The sequence below is a fragment of the Ictidomys tridecemlineatus genome, chromosome 3 (genome assembly GCF_052094955.1).
Source record: "Ictidomys tridecemlineatus isolate mIctTri1 chromosome 3, mIctTri1.hap1, whole genome shotgun sequence".
Taxonomy (NCBI): Eukaryota; Metazoa; Chordata; class Mammalia; order Rodentia; family Sciuridae; genus Ictidomys; species Ictidomys tridecemlineatus.
The window spans coordinates 32,734,336-32,753,877 of NC_135479.1; the positions used below are offsets into that span (position 1 = coordinate 32,734,336).

At 36.9% G+C, this 19,542-nt stretch overlaps 2 protein-coding genes across 5 annotated transcripts in view; one reads left to right on the forward strand and one right to left on the reverse strand.

Moving 5' to 3' along the window:
• The window catches only part of Ppm1e (protein phosphatase, Mg2+/Mn2+ dependent 1E), a 144,686-nt gene that overhangs the window by 55,329 nt on the left and 69,815 nt on the right, over nt 1–19,542 (forward strand). The window lies entirely within an intron of this gene.
• Trim37 (tripartite motif containing 37) overlaps nt 5,437–19,542 on the reverse strand; it is a 203,916-nt gene continuing 189,810 nt past the window's right edge. The window contains exon 25 of the mRNA XM_040269053.2: nt 5,437–18,017. Coding sequence (XP_040124987.1) covers nt 18,005–18,017 — 13 coding nt within the window. The 3' untranslated portion in view covers nt 5,437–18,004. The remainder of the gene's footprint in view (nt 18,018–19,542) is intronic.

Genomic DNA, 19,542 nt, shown 5'->3' on the forward strand with positions numbered 1-19,542 from the left:
AATAGAAAGCAGAGTTTATTAGAGAGAATCAAAGCGAAAGGCACAACATAGGCACTAAGCAGACCATCTCCAAAAAGAATGGTATGGCTTTTGCAGAGAGGTGGGGGTTCTTTATTCTTGTTTCCTTATATACCCTCTGATTTAACAAGTTATGCCCTTTGTTATTTTGTATGCCTCCAGTAAATTTTCTTTGTGAGTGCCATAATGACTAGACCACAGAAGATGGTTCTAACATGTTTTTAAAATAATAGTTCCTTTAAGGGGTTATAATTAACTATGGCTAGGGGTGATTTGACATAGCAGTTCCTATTTCTTTTTTTCCTTTTTCTTTTTTGCCCCTAGTACTTGGGATTAAACCCAGAGGCACTTGACCACTGAGCCACATCCCCATATTTCTTTGTGGCTCGTGAATGACCAGATAGTTTATCTATAGTTTACTTTAACAGAAAAGTTCTCTGTTTTTTTTCCTGTCCTATGACCTATGGACTTTGACCCTCATGAATATTTTTTATTATTTTTTTTAAATCTTTACTTGTTGTTTCCCCTTATTGTCCCTCTTCCCACCTGGTTTAGGTAACTGACCACCTAATCTTGTCTTTCGATATTTATAGCTGCTCTAGTTCAATTTAATCAGAAAATGAACCTTATCTCTTCCTCTAGTGGGAGAGAGAAGTTGTTTGACTACATGGAGTGGGATTGGAAGAGTATCTTAGGTATTTCCTTCTTATGTATAATGTTAATGAATTGCAATGTTTCTAGCACTTCTCCTTCCCCTCCTGAGAAAACTGGTGTTTCCAATTACTTATATTTCTGAATTTCTTTGTTGAGAGCCAGCTAGATTCTCTCTCTTTATTTTTTAGTTTTCGGCAGACACAACATCTTTGTTTGTATGTGGTGCTGAGGATCGAACCTGGGCCGCACGCATGCCAGGCAAGCGTGCTACCGCTTGAGCCACATCCCCAGCCCGAGAGCCAGCTAGATTCTTGATGTCATATACACCTCATAGTTTGGATTCAGCTTTCTCTTTTCTGCTTACTGTTCCATTCTTACCTTCAAAAATTTGTTAAACATTTGTTGTCCACTATCATCTCTTTAATGTATTTCTATTGTTTTAATTTTGCATTTCAGGAGGTTGCTGAGATAAACACACTTGTGCATCTGCTATTTTTGACCTTAAGTCATAAAAGGACAACAGTATTGCCACTGCTTTGATTCTTCCACTGATAGGCAACTCACTGTCTTCCAAGACAGCCCATTTCCTCTTTGTTTTTAGTATCTGCTTGTCTTGGGCAAAAGTCTTTGTCTTTATAGGACAGTTTATTCTAATTCTTTCTACACCTTAGAGCAATTCCAGAGAAACCCATCATCTTCCACATGATAACCTTTTCTAGATTTGAAGGCAGTTACTAGAACTTGTCTCTTTTTTTGGTACTAGGATTGAACCCAATGGTATTAAAAATTTTTTTTAAATATTTATTTTTTTAGTTGTAGTTGAACACAGTACCTTTATTTTATTTATTTTTATGTGGTACCAACGAATGAACCCAGGGCCATATGCTCAGCTCTAGTGCTGAGCCACAACCCACCCCCCACCCCCACCCCCAGTGGCATTTTACCACTGAGCTACATCCCCAGCCCTTTTGTAAATTTTTTTAAATCAGGGCCTTTCTTAATTGCAGAGGGTCTCACTAAGTTGCTGAGGCTGGCCTCAAACTTGTCATCTTCTTGCCGCAGCCTCCTGAGTCACTGGAATTAGTGGTGTGTGCCACTGTGCCCCGCTAGAACTTTGTTGTTTTCGCTAAATATAACCTAGATCTAGGTGTGGGAGGCTGAGATAAGAATGAATTTTTGTTAGAATTAACTAAATTAATCCCCCCAGATAAAAACTTCTTGGGAGGCTGAGATAAGAGAATTGTGGGTTCTTGGGAAGGTGAGGCAAGAGAATTGCAAGTTTAAGTCCAACTGAGACAATTTAGCAAGACCTTGACTCAAAATATAAAGTATTGCAGAGGTTGCCCAGTGGTAGAGTACTTGCTTTAGCCCTTGACTTAATCCTCAGTATTGAAAAAAAATTGAAAAGTAAAAACTAAACATAACCTAGTGTTATGGTTTAATTATGAGATGTCCCCCAAAAACTCATGTGTGAGATGATGCAAGAAGTTTAGAGATGAAATGATTGGGTTACAAAGTTTTAGCCTACTCAGTGCATTAATCCCCTAATAGGTGGTAACTGTAGGCTGGTGGGGTTTGGCTGAAGTAAGTGGGTTGTTGGGAGCATGTCTTTGGGGAGTGTGTATTTTGTTCTTGGTGAGGTCTGTCTCTCTGCTTCCTGGTGTGATGTTCTGAGCTGCTTTCCTCTGCCACAACCTTCTACCATGAAGTTCTGCCTCACCTAGGGCACAGAGCAATGGAATCAGCTGTCTGTGGACTGAGACCCCTGAAACTGTGAGCACCAAATACATTTTGCCTTCTTAAAATTGTTCTTGTCAGGTCTTTTGGTCACACAATGAGAAGCTGACTAAAACATCTATTTCCTCTATGTATTCCTCAGAGGATATCATTTCAAATTTCTTTTTTTAGAGAGAGAGAGAGAGAGGTAGGGAGGGAGGGAGAGAGAGTTTTTTAATATTTATTTTCTAGTTTTCGTCAGCCATAACATCTCTGTTTGTATGTGGTGCTGAGGATGGAACCCAGGCCGCACGCATGCCAGACGAGTGCACTACCGCTTGAGCCACATCCCCAGCCCTCAAATTTCTTTATTTTCCTTGTCACAAACTTCTGAACTGACTGCCTGATGAATGATGTCCACGCTGGTTGCAGTGGTGCTTTCATATAATCTCAGCTACTTGGGAAGCTGAGGCAGGAGAACTGCAAATTTGAGACCCACCCAGACAATTTAATTTAGCAAAATTCTGTCTCAAAATTAAAAGGGCTGAGGATGCAGCTCAGTGGTAGAACTCTTCTTCTTCTATAGATGCACAAGACCCTGGGCTCCATTCCTGGCTCTACCTCACCCTACTTCCCACTCACCCACCAAAAAAATAAGAAAAATTATAGTTACAGAAATCCTCCCAGATAAAAATATTTCATATCTGAGAGTGTTTGATGGATTTATCCCAAGGTGTACATGCCATTAGACATTTATGTGAATATGTCATTAGATGGGTAAAAGTAGATTCTGGATTTCAGGAGATAACAGTTACAATAATAATATGTACTTATGTGGAACTTTGAGAAATTGTTGAGTACCTTTTATTTTAGAAAGCCTTTTGGTATTTTCTCAGTGACTTATTGGATAAATGAAACTTTTAAAGATATAGGAGAGAATGTTACTGGTTTATCACTATTGGAAATTCCTTACATTGCCTGCCCGCCCGCCCGCCCGCCTGCCCTCCCTCCCTCCCTCCCTCCCTCCCTCCCTCCATCCCTCCCTCCCTTCCTCCCTTCCTTCCCTCCCTCACGCCAGGCCAAGTACCCGACCACTGAGCTACATCCACAGCTCACATTGCAATTTTTATTTTATTATTATTTTTTCCAGTACTGGGGATTGAACCCATGGATACTGTATCACTGAACATGCATCCCCACTCCTTTTTTTTTATTTTTTCTAGCTAAGTTGCCCAGGTTGGCTTCAAACTTCTTGCAATCTCCCTATCTCACTTTCCTGAGCTGCGGGAATTATAGCTATGTACCACCACACCAGACTTCACATTGCAGTTACTTACATAGCCTATATAGAGAAGATGTTTGGTTTTGAAAAATATATTTGAATTTCTACATGTTTTTTTAGGGGGGGTGGTATTGGGGATTGAATTCTGGAGCATTCAACCACTGAGCCACATACCCAGCCCTGTTTTATATTTTAGAGACAGAGTCTCACTGAGTTGCTTAGCACCTCGCAGTTACTGTGGTTCTTTGAACTCCTGATCCTCCTGTCTCAGCCTCCCAAGCCACTGGATTATAGGCATGCATCACCACATCTGGCTCTACAGTTTTATTTTTAATATTTATTTTTTAGTTGGACACAATGCCTTTATTTTTATTTTTATAAGGTGCTGAGGATTGAACCAGGGCCTTGTACTTGCTAAGCGAGCGTTCTACCGCTGAGCCACAACAACAGCCTCCTCTACAGTTTTTTAAAATTAAAATTTTGAGCTTTAAAAAAATTGTATGAATTTGTTCCCTATGTGATAAAATTTTTAATTTATTATTATTGGTACTGGGGATTGAACCCAGGAGCGCTCAAACAAAAAAAATCTTTATTTCACTGCTGTTAACAGAAATTTTTCCATTCCTGGCTTCATAATTTAGAAAGCTATGGGCACAGATGAAATTTCTGCCAGTGTCTGACATCTTGTGAGGTCCTCAGCCTTTTTTTTTTTATATTTTATTTAGAGACAGGGTCTTGTTAGAGTTGCTTAGGGTCTCACTAAGTTGCTGAGGATGGCTTTGAACTCATGATCCTCCTGCCTCAACCTCCTGGGCTGCTGGGATTACAGGCATAAGCCACTGCTCCCAGTTTAAATTTAAATAGTTTGTATGAAGTATCAATAGATGAAATATAACCACACTTTATCCTCCCCACTTCCCACCCTATTTCCCATCCCTTTCCTTCTCTTTCTAATAAATATAGAATGATTCTCCATTTGGCTAATTATAAACACAAAATAGAAGGTTTGAAGTACTACTCTATATTCTTCTAGGTAAATAAATTAACTTGAAAACAGTATCATTCACCAAGTAACTCAATAACTAAGTAGTAGCTGTGTATTTTATGTTTAATACCATATGATCTTTGAGTCAGTGTTAATTTGTCTAATTGGCAGCAGGCATCTAGGTCTCTTGAGGAAAAGAAGAGTCTGAAGAAAAGAAACAATGAAAAAAGACAAGAATTGACAGACACATCAAGGAATGTGTAAAAATAAATAAGAGGGTATCTTTTAGAGTTTGACTGAATGTATAATAACTAGGTCTCAGTCACTTTGATGTTTCCATTCTTGCCTCTTATACAAGTAATGCTTTTTCTTTATTTCTAAATGAATAAACAGGATATATACTAAACTTGGAAATCCTAGAGTCTCAAGTGCCAATTTGAGATCCACACAGCAGAACAAAGTTCAGTTTACTAAAAGTATAATTAATTCTCCAAATATTAGTTCTCTCAGTTTTATAAATACCTACATAAAGAAGCTTACAACCCAGTACACAATTTAACAGAATTATATGCACTCTGTTTTAAACACTCCTTTGATTCATGGACACCCACTGAACAAAGAACTATATTTAGTACTTTTTTAAAAGATACTATAATTAAGTCTGCTATAGTTTCAATCATTACTAACACTGTAGATAAATAGGTGAAGAGGAGTTGTAAATCACTTTTTCCTTAGCACTCATAAGTTCATTATTGAGACAGGTTCATATAACAAGAGGCAGTTTAACAATAGAAAAACAGTTTATTAGCACATGCAACACATAATCATGAGGGAGAAACTTCAATTAAAAAATAATTCAAAATAGTGGCTTAGATACCTGCTTATGGGGCTAGGGATGAAGCTCAGTGATAAAACACTTTACCTAGAGTCCTGCTAATGTATTATCTTCAGCAAAGAACAACAAATTTTAGGGAAGTGATAAGACAAAAGCAATTCCAGGTTTCCAAAGATAGGGAATTATGGAAAGGAAAATATATGGGAAATGAACTAATGAAGTAAAATCTGCTCCTACATTGCTGGGTGTTATCTCTGAGCTGATAAATGTTGTAAAGGAGAATTTCCCTCCTGTCTTGAGGCAGGAAGTATTTAGATAGAAAGACCTTTTGTTTTGGTAAATCTCTGACCTGCTTTTAGGCAAACAGAGGGAAGGCAGAGAACTCCCATGCATCTTAATTGTTTTTAACTCAATGGTCCTTTATAATACGGGGGAAATATTTTATGTTCTTCATAGAAGAGGGGGAAAAGGAGCGCATCAAAGACACCCATGAGATATGAGATACAGATAGATAGAATTGTAAAAAAAAAAAATGCAAGATTGTCAACACATCAGCACTGTCATTAATGAGAGAAATGGTACAAAGGCTTCATTTGAAGTCATGGAGTACCTGTGACTTTACATCTCATCAAAGGACAAAATAGGTTTATGTTTTTCTGTTGCCTGAATGTTATATGTAGTTATGCTGACTGCATGATGAATGCTATATTTTGTCATTTAAATGTTATGAACTTAAAGGAGGACTCAAAAATGCTATTTAGTAGCACATTAATGGTTTGTAGCATGTCCTATAAAATCTCTTCTGCAAGGCTAAATTTTTTAATATTTAGATAAAATTTCTAGGATTGATTTTGTGTGTTTATGCAGTACTGGGGATCAGACTCAGAGCCTTGCCCTTGTCACTGAGCTACAATCCCCAGTCCTTTCCTTTCCTTTCCTTTCTTCCTTCCTTCCTTCCTTCCTTTTCTTTCTTTTTTTTCCTTGTTCTTTCCTTTCCTTCCTAAATTGCCCAGACTGGCCTCAAACTTGGCATTCTCCTTCCTTAGTCTCCCATATCACTGCGATTTCAGGCATGTGCTACAGTGCCCAACATTGATTGATTTTTGAAGGAACTAAATGTTTATTATAACTTATTAATTAAATTTTAGAATATTTTCTTTGTGTTAATAGAAGACTTAGTCTTCATTTTATCAGTAGATTACCAAGCATTTTATGGTTTTTAAATTCCATGTTGCTTTGTATTTTTGGCTTTCCTGCAGATAATCAAAATGTCAACTAATAGAGAATTCTGTAACCTAAGAGTGAATTTGAAATGTCCTATAATGATGATATACTATGTGTTTTGTGTTTTGTTCTTTTTATAAAAAATTGAAATACTGGCAAACTAAAAATTATTTATTCATGAACAAGCTACTTTTTTTTTTCTAACTCCTGTTCCTGAAATGTAAGGAATTAATATTCTTCAGGTTTAGAGTAGAATACAGTGGTAGAACAAATACATGAGACCTTGGGTTCAATACCCAGAGTCACAGAGAAAATTTTTTTTTTAAATTTCTGAATAAGTCAGAAACTAACATAAATTGAAAGACTGAAAACAATTGAGACATTATACTGTTGAGAAAGTAGCTGAAGAAGAACTTGTAGCTGTTAGATCCCCTCCCTCCATATCCTCAAGGGAGTACGTTTCCTGACAATTCCCTAATCCTGGCAGATGTTTGCATCTTATTCTCTAATGAGAGGATGAAATATGAATCTCTTAATTAGAGAACACCAGGTATAGTTGAGGGCACATGGGCCATGTTGAAAAACAAAGGAGAATGATAAATTTTAAGATTAGGCATAGCCCTCTTCCTTTACTCTTTTGAGCCAGGCAGATTGGAAAACTCTTTTTTGATGAATTCTCTAACAAATGGGCTAACTACGTTATCCTATAATAAAATTCAAAATCCACAAATCCTATATATGCCTCCCATCAGCTTGTATCATCTGTTCTTAGGAACAGGCAATTAGGAGTTACTAGATATTAATTAAAAAAAAAACAGGGAATACCCTAAAGTGGTTATAGTAATACTCCTGTGGAAATATCTTCATAATAAATAATAAATTAAAAAATTAAAACCACCCAATACAAAGGCTTCCCAATTGGCTTCTAATCACCTATTTTTACTTAAGACCCCATTTATATAGTGGGGGGGGGAGACACAAACCACATGTTTCTTTATATATATAAAAGATTTGTAAGGAAACATCATGGACAGAGTCAGAGGAAGAAAGAGAATAATGTATGCATACATTCCTATTTTTTGGAAAATTTTACAATGAAAATGATTTATGTATTTATACTTCAGGTTTTCTTTGGGGTTTTGTTTTATATTTTTATTGTTGATGAACCTTTGTTTTATTTACATGCAGCACTGAGATTCAAGCTCGGTGCCTTACACATGTTAGGCAAGTGCTCTACCACAGAGCCACAATCCCAGCCCTGTTTTTATACTTTCTGGACACATAAGGAATATTACAAATTGAAGTTATCTTTTTTTTTTTTAGAGAGAGAGAGAGAGAATTTTTAATATTTATTTTTTAGTTCTTGGCGGACACAACATCTTTATTGGTATGTGGTGCTGAGGATCGAACCCGGGCTGCACGCATGCCAGGCGAGCGTGCTACCGCTTGAGCCACATCCCCAGCCCTGAAGTTATCTTAAAACAGAATAAAATCTATGGGAAATGAATACTAATGATATCTCTATATATTCATTGGTACTTACTATTGTGAATTCTTGTGCTTTTAGAGGATTCTGTAGTACATATTGCTTGCTTGCCTGTTTTTTTTTTTTTTTTTGTACCAGGGATTGAAGGTGTGTAAGGGGGAGGCTTAACACTGAGCCCACTTACTCAGCCTTTTGTGGGAAGCTGTTCTCGAATGTGATTGAGCATCTCCCTGACTGGGTGTGAGTCGTCCGGCTAAATTGTGTCAGAACTAATCCCCACCCTTTCTAGGTGCGAGAGCCCATCCGTGTAGGGGGTGTGACTGACCATTGACCCTGAGACCAATCACTGACCTTGACTTTGGAATGCTGTCCCTCTCCACCTTCATTGGATCGAATTTTCCCCTGAATTTCTTGTTTCCCAATAAAAGGCCACTCTCTGGTGTGCCCTGCCTCTCTCTCCTGATAGTCCCTTGTGTAACCTCGCTGCCCCACTGGGTGGCTCGAGGCAGGAGCCAGAGGGAGAACCATCTCAGACCTGGTCAAAGAAAAAGGTAATTTGAGTTCATGTGTGTTTATTTTGATCTCACTAGTTAACTTCTATGCTTCGAACCTCTAGTATGACGCTAGCGTGCTGGTTGCGCGGCTGAATTGGCGACCAGGAAGGGTCATTTTAGATTAACTAGATTGAGTGGGAGCGTGCTATAAAAATAAAGGAATTGGTGACAATTTTGGGTCACAAAAATACCTGGAGGTACTGAATGGAGGAGATGTTAAATTATTTAAAATGGGAAATTCAACTTCTGATAAGGACATGTATTTGACTATCTTAGAAACTATAATTAATCAGAAAGGAAAACAGATAAAAAAGACTCAGTTATTACAATTCTTAAAGGTTGTAGGTGAATTTTGCCCTTGGTTTTGTGACCAAGATTCGCCAAATTTACATACTTGGGAGAAATTAGGGAGAAAATTACAAAAAAATTGCCTTTCTAATGAATTACCTGGAGGCAGCCCTTTATATATAAATTTTGTGTGTGTGTGTGTGTGTGTGTGTGTGTGTGTGTGTGTGTGTGTGTAGTGTATCAGGGATTGAATTCAGGGACACTTGACCATTGAGCCACACCCCTAGCCCTATTTTGTATTTTATTTAGAGACAGGGTCTCACTGAATTGCTTAGGTCCTTACTAAATTGCTGAGGCTGGCTTTGAACTTGTGATCCCCTTGCCTCAACCTCCTGAGCTGCTGGGATTACATGCATGCACCACCGTGCCTGGCCCTTTTTTTATATTTTATTTTTATTGAGAGACAGGGTTTCACTGAGTTGCTTAGGGCCTTGCTAATCTGCTGAGGCTGTCTTTGAACTTGCGATCCTTCTGCCTTAGCCTCCCGAGCCTCTAGGATTACAAGCATGCGCCACAGTGCCCGGCAATATATTGCTTTCCTCATTATCTGTTTAGAACTTGGCAATTAATGGTTAACACTCTGTCATCGACCTTACAAAAATCTATTGTTTTTTTCCCCTCCTTTCCCCCTCACCTTTTGGGATTTTATATTTCAAATTTTGCCCCAACTGTTGTTTTAGTAGGGTTTCAGGAAAGGGAGTAATTGAGTGTACATTTTAATTCTGCCTCCTTACCCTGAAAATCCTTAAAATTTTTTCTTTGATAGAGAAGCAGTAATGCACAGCAGTTGGGAGTGAATTATGGCCTCAGAATACTTAACGTTTGAACTCCAGCTTTGTCAACATGACTTTGATCACATATTAGCTACTAGATTGACCTCTACATTCCTAATTTTTCTCATCTATAAAATGGAGATAAAATATCTACTTCATAAAGTGACCAGAAAATTAATTAAAGTTAATTTTAGTTAATTTAAGGTACTTAGAACAATATCTCACACATAGTATGTTCTTAATAAATGTTGTTATTCTTATTATCCTTCTCTTTTCTCTGTCCTCTTTTCCTGGAATTTGTAAAGTATCTACTCTTTTATAGTTTCCATCTATGAAATAAATGGCTTACATAGGCAATTTGATTCCAGAATCATGTCATTTCTTAACATTTCTGGGGATTTTCATAGTCTCTGTTGAATAATTTAGAAATCTTTCATTTCTTGATTTTAATCTTTCCTCTGATGATCCTTGGAGTCTCTATGTATGTATGTATATTTTTATGTTATTTATTCTTTTCCTAGTACTAGGGATTGAACCCAGAGCCTCAGCCATGCTAGGACAGTGCTCTACCACTGAGCAACAACCTCAGCCCTGCATTTATTTCAAACTGATTAAAAGCTCTGTAGGAATAAGACTATTGTAGGTCAACCTCACTTTGGGGTATTAGGATGGAGTTATGGCATGTCACTGTGAAGAAGACTTTTCTAGGATCCTGTAATCCCTCTAGAAAATACTTTCCCAATTTCCTGCTTGGGCAATAAAATCAAATTATGTATTTATGTATTTATTTATTTAGCAGGACTGTGCAGTGAAAGTGAACACTGGGTTTCACATATGCTAGGCAAGCACTCTACCACTAAGCTACTTCCCCAACTCTCACATCTGTTTTTGTTTTTGTTTTAATCTGAACTAGTTTTTGTTTTTGTTTTAATCTGAACTAGTGCCCTTTTATCTAGAACACTTCTTTTCTTTTTTGATGCTGGAGATTGAACCATGGATGATCTCTGGGCTACATCTCCAGCCATTTATAGCAGGTTGGCCTCAACCTTCCAAGTTGCTGAGATTGTAGATGTGTCCTTCCACATCCAGCCCCACCTGATACTTGTAAGGTGTGAGGTTTTTCCAAATTCTTTGAGGACAAGTTGACTTTCTTCTCTCAGTATCTCTCTTTTGTAGTTCCCTGAAATACAGCTTCCTTTGTTGTGATAAATCTTTTTTCCAAAATAGATTGTAGTATTTTATTCATTGTAAAATATATTGTGTGTCCTTTCTTATGTTCACTTTGTCTTTGAGTATTTAAGCTTTTAAAATTATTATATTGAAGGTGAAGGGTGGCAGACCTATAATCCTAGTTACTCTGGAGGTTGAGGAGGATGATTGCAAATTTTAGGCCCACCTGGTCAATTTAGGGAGACTGTAAATAAAATGTTAAAAAAGAGGTGGGGATGTAGCTTAGACTGAATGTTCCTGTGTTCAATACCCAGTACCATAAAAAATAAATTTGCTATCATTTCATGTCAAAAAAAGAATTTAGGCCATATTTCAAGAACTTTGTTGATCTTTCCTGTGCATTTTTAAATACTTTTTTCTATGTGTGTATATACAATATGTACACACACATACATATATATGTATATGAATGTGTCAAACACATTAAGCTATTATATGTCACAATTTTATTTTAAAAGCTGTCAAAACTTATGTTTCTTTTTCTCCTGGTTTATTGGTTTCTTTTTAAAAAATTTATATTGTTTTGTGATGTTAGGAATTGAACCATAAACATTACTCATGCTAGGCAAGCACTCTGTAAGAGCTGCATACCCAACCATGTTTTCTGTATTTGATATTTATTAAAAATTGAGATATTTAGTTCCAGGTCATTTGTTTTCACTGTTGTATTCTATTGTTTGAATATACAATCTCTAATCTTTAATCTATTAATTTCTTATTGATGTCATTTTCTTGTTCTAATTCAAGGACATTATAATGTTTTAGTCAACATTCTTATAAATGTCTCCTATGTAAATACATATAAAGTTTCTCTAGTTATATTTAGAAGTTGATTGCTGGATAGAAACTGTGCTTATCTTCAGCTTTATTATAAAGGACATACAATGTTGTTGAGAGCCACAGCCCAAGGGGCCCCAGCAAACTTCCAGCTGCCAGCTGATGATTGGCTCACAGCGTCCCCAGCAAACTTCTAGCTGCCAACTGATTGGCTCCTCTTCGGTGATGCTCATTGGGTTGTTCCCCGCCCTTTCAGACCACGGAGCTGCTCATTGGGGGACTTTTTTTGGGCTGCCCACACGACCCAGCCAATCAGCCTCAAGAGCAGGAGGAGTGAGGGAGGTTGAGAGGCTTGTGGGAAGCCTGTGGGGGCAGTTGGGCTCTGAAGGTTTTTCCTGAGGAGCTGTTTTGTTTGGTGTGTGTGGTTCTAAAAATAAAGTTCATTTCTTTTGACAAGTGGCTCCTGAATTGTGCCCAGCCAGACTGTCGCACAAGTACCAGTTATTCTAAGTATATTCTTTAGTATAACTATAAATATGTATATCACAACTAGCATTTGAGGTAAATATTATTCTCTTATTTTACAGATGAGGAAATTAAGACATAGGGAAATTGTGATTCGCCCCAAATCATCACATAGCTAATAAATGGTATTTTCAGGCAATTTGATTTCAGAGTCATGCCAGTTCTTTATATTTTGGGAAATATATGTCCATGTTTTTCTGCTATATTCTCATCTAATTTATTTAACTCTTGGTTCTTTATCAAAGTTTGATGTGATGCAGTCAAAGGGGAAAATATTAACTGGAAATATCATAATCAAAAAAACATGATTGTTGCTGGCCTATGCCTGTCAGCCTATGCAAAAGGATCACATGTTTGAGGCCAGCCTCAATAACTTAGCAAGACCTTCTCTCAAAAAATAAAAAGGACTGGGGATGTAGCTTAGTGGTAAAAGTACCCCATGGGTTCAATTCCCAGTACCAAAAAAAGATCAATCAATCTGCGTTACTGGGTATGGTGGTGCATGCTTGTAATCCCAGTGACTCAGGAGACTGAGACAGGAGGATCACAAGTTTGAGGCCAGCTGGGCAATTTAGTGAGACTCTTTCTCAAAAAGTATTGGTAATGTATCTGAGTAATTAAACATCCCTGGAAGTATTACTCAGGTGATCCTCCTTCTGCCTTACCCTTTCTAGTTGCTGGAAGGTGCACAACCAGCTTTTTATCAAGTATTGCCAGAGAGAGAGAGAAGAAAAAATGTGACTGTGAGGATGGGTGTGTAGCTCAGTATGAGAGCATGTGTTTAGCGTGCAAAGAACCCTGGGTTTAATTGCTAGCACCAAACCAAAAACAAGCAAGTGAATGATTTGCTTAGTGCCTTGCGTTTGCTGAGGTTGTTTTTGAACTCACCATCCTCCTGCCTTAGCCTCCAGAGCCACTGGGATTACAGGCACATGCCACTACGCTCAGCTAAGAAACTAACTCTTGATGCTCTTCCTCTTTGAGAAAATTATATTGTTCCTTTCTTTCTTTTTCTTTTGAGATAGATGTCTCACTATGTTGTCTAAAGCAGGTCTCAAAATTCCTGAGCTCAGGTGATCCTCCTCCTGCCTTACCCTTTCTAGTTGCTGGGAAGTACACAATCAGCTTTTTGTTTGTTTGTTTATTCTACTTCAATTCATTATACACAAATGGAGTGGGACATTTCGATTCTCTGGTTGTACATGATGTAGAGATGCACCATTCATGCAATCACACATGTACCTAGGGTAATGATGTCTATCTCATTCTACCATCTTTCCTAACCCCATGACCCCTCCCCACTCTCCCTTTTGCTAAATCCAAAGTTCCTTTATTCTTCCCATTCCCCCCTCCCCATCATGTATCAGCATCTACTAATTAGAGAAAACATTTGGCCTTTAGTTTTTTGGGATTGGCTTACTTTGCTTAGCATAATATTCTCTAATTCCATTCATTTACCTGCAAATGCCAGATTTTTATTCTCTTTTAAGGCGGAGTAATATTCCATTGTGTATATATACCACAGTTTCTTTATTCATTCATCTATTGATGGGCATCTAGGTTGGTTCCTCAGTTTAGCTATTGTGAATTCAGCTGCTATAAACATTGATGTGGCTTTGTCACTATAGTGTGCTGATTTTAAGTCTTTTGGATATAGATTGAAGAGTGGGATAGCTGAGTCAAAATGGTGGTTCCATTCCAACTTTTCTGAGAAATCTCCACACTGCTTTCCAAAGTGGTTGCACCAATTTGTAGTCCCACCAGCAATGTATGAGTATACCTTTCCCCCCACATCCTCGGAACACTTACTATTGCTTGTATTCTTGTTAATTAAAAATTCTGACTTGGTGATATGAAATCTTAGAGTAGTTTTGATTTTCATTTCTCTAATTGCTAGAGATGTTGAACATTTTTTCTTGTATTTGTTGATTGATTGTATATCACTTCTGAGAAGTTTCTGTTCAGTTCCTTAGCCCATTTATTGATTTGGGCTATTTTGTTTTGTTTTGTTTTTGTTTTGTTTTATGAGTTTAGCTTTTTGAGTTCTTTATACCCTAGAGATTAGTGCTGTATCTTATGTACATGTTGTAAAAATTTGCTCCCGTACTGTAGGCTCTCTCTTCACTTAAATGATTATTTCTTTTTCTGAGAAGAAGCTTTTTAGTTTGAATCCACCCATTTATTGATTCTTGATTTTATTTCTTGTGCTTTAGGAGTCTTGTTAAGGAAGTTGGTGCCTATCCCACATGATGAAAATTTGGGCCTACTTTTTTTTCTACTAAGTGCAGGGTATCTTGTCTAATTCCTAGGTTCTTCGTATACTTTTTAGTTGAGTTTTGTGCATGGTAAGAGAAGTTTAATTTCATTTTGTTACATATGAATTTCCAGTTTTCATATCACCATTTATTGAATAGGCTATCCTATTTCCAATGTGTGTTTTTGATGCCTTTGTCTATAATGAGATAACTGTATTTATGTGGGTTGGTCTCTGTCTCTTCTGTTCTATACCATTGGTCTACATGACTGTTTTGGTGCCAATACCATGCTATTTTTGTTACTGTTGCTCTGTAGTACAGTTTAAGGTCTGGTATTGTGATGCCTCCTGCTTCACTTTTCTTGCTAAGGATTGCTTTGGCTATTCTGGGTCTTATTTTTCCAAATAAATTTCATGGTTGCTTTTTCTAGTTCTATGAAGAATGTCATTGGGATTTTAATAGGAAATGCATTAAACCTGTATAACAGTTTTGGTAGTATGGCCGTTTTGACAATATTACCTCTGTCTTTCCAAGAGCATGGGAGATCTTTCCATCTTCTAAGGTCTTCTTCAATTTCTTTCCTTAGTGTTCTGTAGATTTCATTGTAGAGATTTTTCACTTCTTTAGTTGGATTGATTCCCACGTATTTTATATTTTTTGAGGCTATTTTGAATGGAGTATTTTTCCTAATTTCTCATTCATTGGATTCATCACTTATAGAAATGCATTTGATTTATGGGTATTGACTTTATATCCTGCTACTATGCTGAATTAATGGTATCTTCTGCTATTGATTGCTCATTCAATATCATATTATTTAATCTCCAGATGTTGGAATAGCTTGTATTTTAATTTTATCATTGATTTATAATTTCATTACATTATGATCTGATAGAATACAGGGTAGTATCTCTTTTTTTGTATTTGCTAAGAGTTGCTTTGTGGCATAATACATGATCTATTTTAGAGAAGGATGGGTGTGCTATTGAGAAGAAAGTGTATTCACTCACTGATGGATGAAATATTCTGTATATGTTTGTTAAGCCTAAGTTATTGATTGTATTATTGAGTTCTAAGTTTGTTTAGATTTTGTTTAGAAGATCTATCCAGTGGTGAGAGATGTGTGTTAAAGTCACCCAGTATTATTGTGTTGTGATCTGTTTGCTTCTTGAAATTGAGAAGGGTTTGTTTGATATACGTAGATGCTCCATTATTTAGGGCATAGATATTTATGACTGTTATGTTTCATTGATGTATGGTTTCCTTGAGCAGTATAAAATATCCTTTTCATAAGGGTCTGCTAACTTTGGTTTGAAGAAGTCCATTTTATTTGATATTAGGATGGAAACCTCTGCTTGTTTAGGAGGCCCATGTGAGTGATGTTTTTTCACAACCTTTCACTTTCTGTCTGTGAATGTCTTTTCTTTGAGATGAGTCTCTTGAAGGCAGCATATTGTTGGATCTTTTTAAAAATCCAATCTGCCAGGGATGGGGTTGTGGCTCATCAGTAGAGGGCTCACCTTGCACATGCAAGGCCCTGGGTTCAATCCTCAGCACCACATAAAAATAAATAAGTAAAACAAAGGTATTGTGTCTAACTAAAAAAAATCCAATTTTTAAAATTTTAATTGATGAGTTTAGGCCATTAGCATTCAGGGTTATTATTGAGACATGGTTTGTAGTCATTTTGATTTATTTGTGGTTTTTAACTTCACTTGGTTTCTCCTTTGATTGGATTTTCCTTTAGCATAGATCTTCCCTTTGCTGATTTTCATTTCCTCCTCATGGAGTATTTTGCTGAGAAAATTCTGTAGTGTAGGCTTTCACGTTGTAAATTCTTTTAACTTTTGTTTCTCGTGGAAGGTTTTATTTTGTCATCAAATCTGAAGCTTAATTAATTAATTAACTAATTTTTAGGTACTGGGGATTGAACCCAAGGATGCTTAGCCACTGAATCACATTCCCAGCCCTATTTTATTAGAGATAGGGTCTTGCTGAGTGTCTCACTAAGTTGCTGAGGCAGGTTTTGAACTCATGATTCTCCTTCCTCAGCCTCTCAAGCTACTGGGATTACAGGTGTGAATCACTGCACCTGGCCTGAAGCTTAATTTTTCTGGATATAAGATTCTTGGTTGGCATCCATTTTATTTCAGAGCTTGGTATATGTTGTTCCAGGATATCCTAGCTTTGATGGTCTGCGTTGAGAAATCTGCTAAGATCCGAATTGGTTTCTCCCTATATGTAATCTGAATCTTTTCTCTTGTAATCCTTATTTTGTATGCTAGGCATTTTCATTACTATGTGCCTTGGTGTAGATCTGTTGTAATTTTCTACATTTTTTGTCCTGTAAGCCTCTGTATTTTATTTCCAATCCATTATTCATGTTTGTGAAATTTTCTGATATTATTTCATTGAAGAGATTGTGCATTCCTTTGGTTTGTATATCTGTGCCTTCCTCTATCCTGATAACTTTTAGATATGGTCTTTTCATGTTGTCCCATAATTTTTGGTTTCTCACTATCTTCACTGTGTGGTCAACTTTATTTTCAAGATTTTATATTTTGTCTTCATTGCCTGAGATTCTGTCTTCCAAGTGATCTAGTCTGTTTTTGATTCTTTCTATTGAATTTTTAATTTAGCTTATTTTTTTCTTCATTTTAAGGATTTCTGTTTGGTTTTCTTCCAGAGTCTCTCTCTCTTTCTTTCTTTCTTTCTTTCTTTTTTTTAAAGAGAGAGTGAGAGAGGAGAGAGAGAGAATTTTTAACTTTTATTTTTTAGTTTTCGGCAGACACAACATCTTTGTTGGTATGTGGTGCTGAGGATCGAACCCTGGCCGCACGCATACCAGGCCAGCGTGCTACCGCTTGAGCCACATCCCCTATCCCCTCTTTCTTTTTTTTTTAAAGAGAAAGTGAGAGAGGAGAGAGAGTGAGAGAGAGAGAATTTTTAATATTTAGTTTTTAGTTCTCGGTGGACACAACATCTTTGTTGGTATGTGGTGCTGAGGATCGAACCCGGGCCGCACGCATGCTAGGCAAGTGCGCTACCGCTTGAGCCACATCCCCAGCCCCCAGAGACTCTCTTTCTGTATTTCCTCTCATATTTCTGTTGGAGTGGTCAGTTGTTGCCTGTATTTGCTTTCTTAATTCATTCTTTGCTTTGCAGATCATTTTAGTTATGTACATTCTGAACTCCTTTGACATTTCATCTACTGTGCTGTCAATGGAATTTATTATTGTATCAGCTTGGTTTGTTTTGGGCACTTTCTTCCCTTGTTTCTTCATGTTGTCCATATGTCTTCCTATCTAGCAGTACAGATTTGAGGTATTACAGTTTCTGGGATCAATTCATAGAACTGCAAAAAAATAAAAAATAAAGTACCAATTAGGTATTATTTTCTTAGTCAAGTATGTGGGATGGGGAGTATTTCCTAAAGGAGATATTGGTTTGTCTATGGATGACAGAACATTTAATGAGATTGTTTTTTCTTTCTATTCCTTCACATATTTTGTTTGCAGTTTCTAAATTCAAATTATAAATTTATCTTACAGTATACTTCTTATAATGATGACATTCTTATTAAAATCAACATAAAGCCATCATTGTTTTCATCCTAAGAAAACTTTTAGGTATTTAAAATGCAACTATTTTAGCTGGGCACAGTGGTATACCCCTGTAATCCCAGCTACTTGGGAGGCTAAGGCAGGAGCATCACACACAAGTTTGGGGCCACTTTCAGCCCTAGGCCTAGCAACTTAGCAAGATTTGTCTCACAATAAAAAGTAAAAAGGTCTTGGGATATAGATCAGTGGTAAAGCACCCCCAGTACCAAAAAAGTTATATATGCAAGAAATATAAAATTATTTCTTATAAATGAAATCAGACTTTGAATTATCTAACTTTATGAAATGGAGACTCCTTCCAGGCACAGTGACACACACCCATAATCCTGGGACTCCAGAGGCTAAGGCAGGAGGATTGTAAGTTCAAGGATAACCTTGGCAATTTAATGAGACCCTGTCCCAAAATAAAAGGAAAAGGATTAGGGATGTAGCTCAGAGGTAGAATGCTCCTGGGTTTGATCCTCAGTACTGCACACACATATACAAAAAGTTGAAAAGAATGTGCCTGCCTTCCTTTCCTTACTTTATCCTCTTCACCCCAGAAGTAATGCAAGAATCTAAAAATCTTTTAAAAGAAAACAAATAGGAAGATGGGCCCACCTATCTCCAATTTATCATGGTCATAACTAATATCCTTGTGGAATAAATTTACATAATTCCTTAAAGTCAGATGATATTATGGCTTTTTGGTCAAGCTTGTGCATGAGAGAGAGTCTGTGCTGGTTTTGAATACCTTAAGTCAAACTTCCCAGGTGCTCCATGTAGCCATTTTCCTCTGAGATCTTGCCTCTTGAGGATCATACAAAGGATAAAGTATTTAGGTCACACAATACCTTTATTTTATTTAGTTTATGTGGTGCTGAGGATCAAACCCAGTGCCTCAGGTGTGCTAGGCTAATGCTCTCCCACTGAGCTACAATCCCGCCTCTCAACAGTCATTATTGAGATCATATGCTATTATAAAAACTGAACTGGGGAAGAAAGTTAAATATATCCTTTTTATCTCAAGGATCTTGGAGAATAGTAAAAAATATATGTGTAAATCAATACATATAAAATAATAAATGAAACGGATGCTATTAAAATTATAGTATTAGAAGAAAAGGAGTAGTCAAAGCAGGCTTCTTGAAGAAGGTAATTTTTATTTTATTTTATTTTTTTTAAAGAGAGAGAGAGGGAGAGAGAGAAAGAGAATTTTAATATTTATTTTTTAGTATTTGGCGGACACAACATCTTTGTTTGTATGTGGTGCTGAGG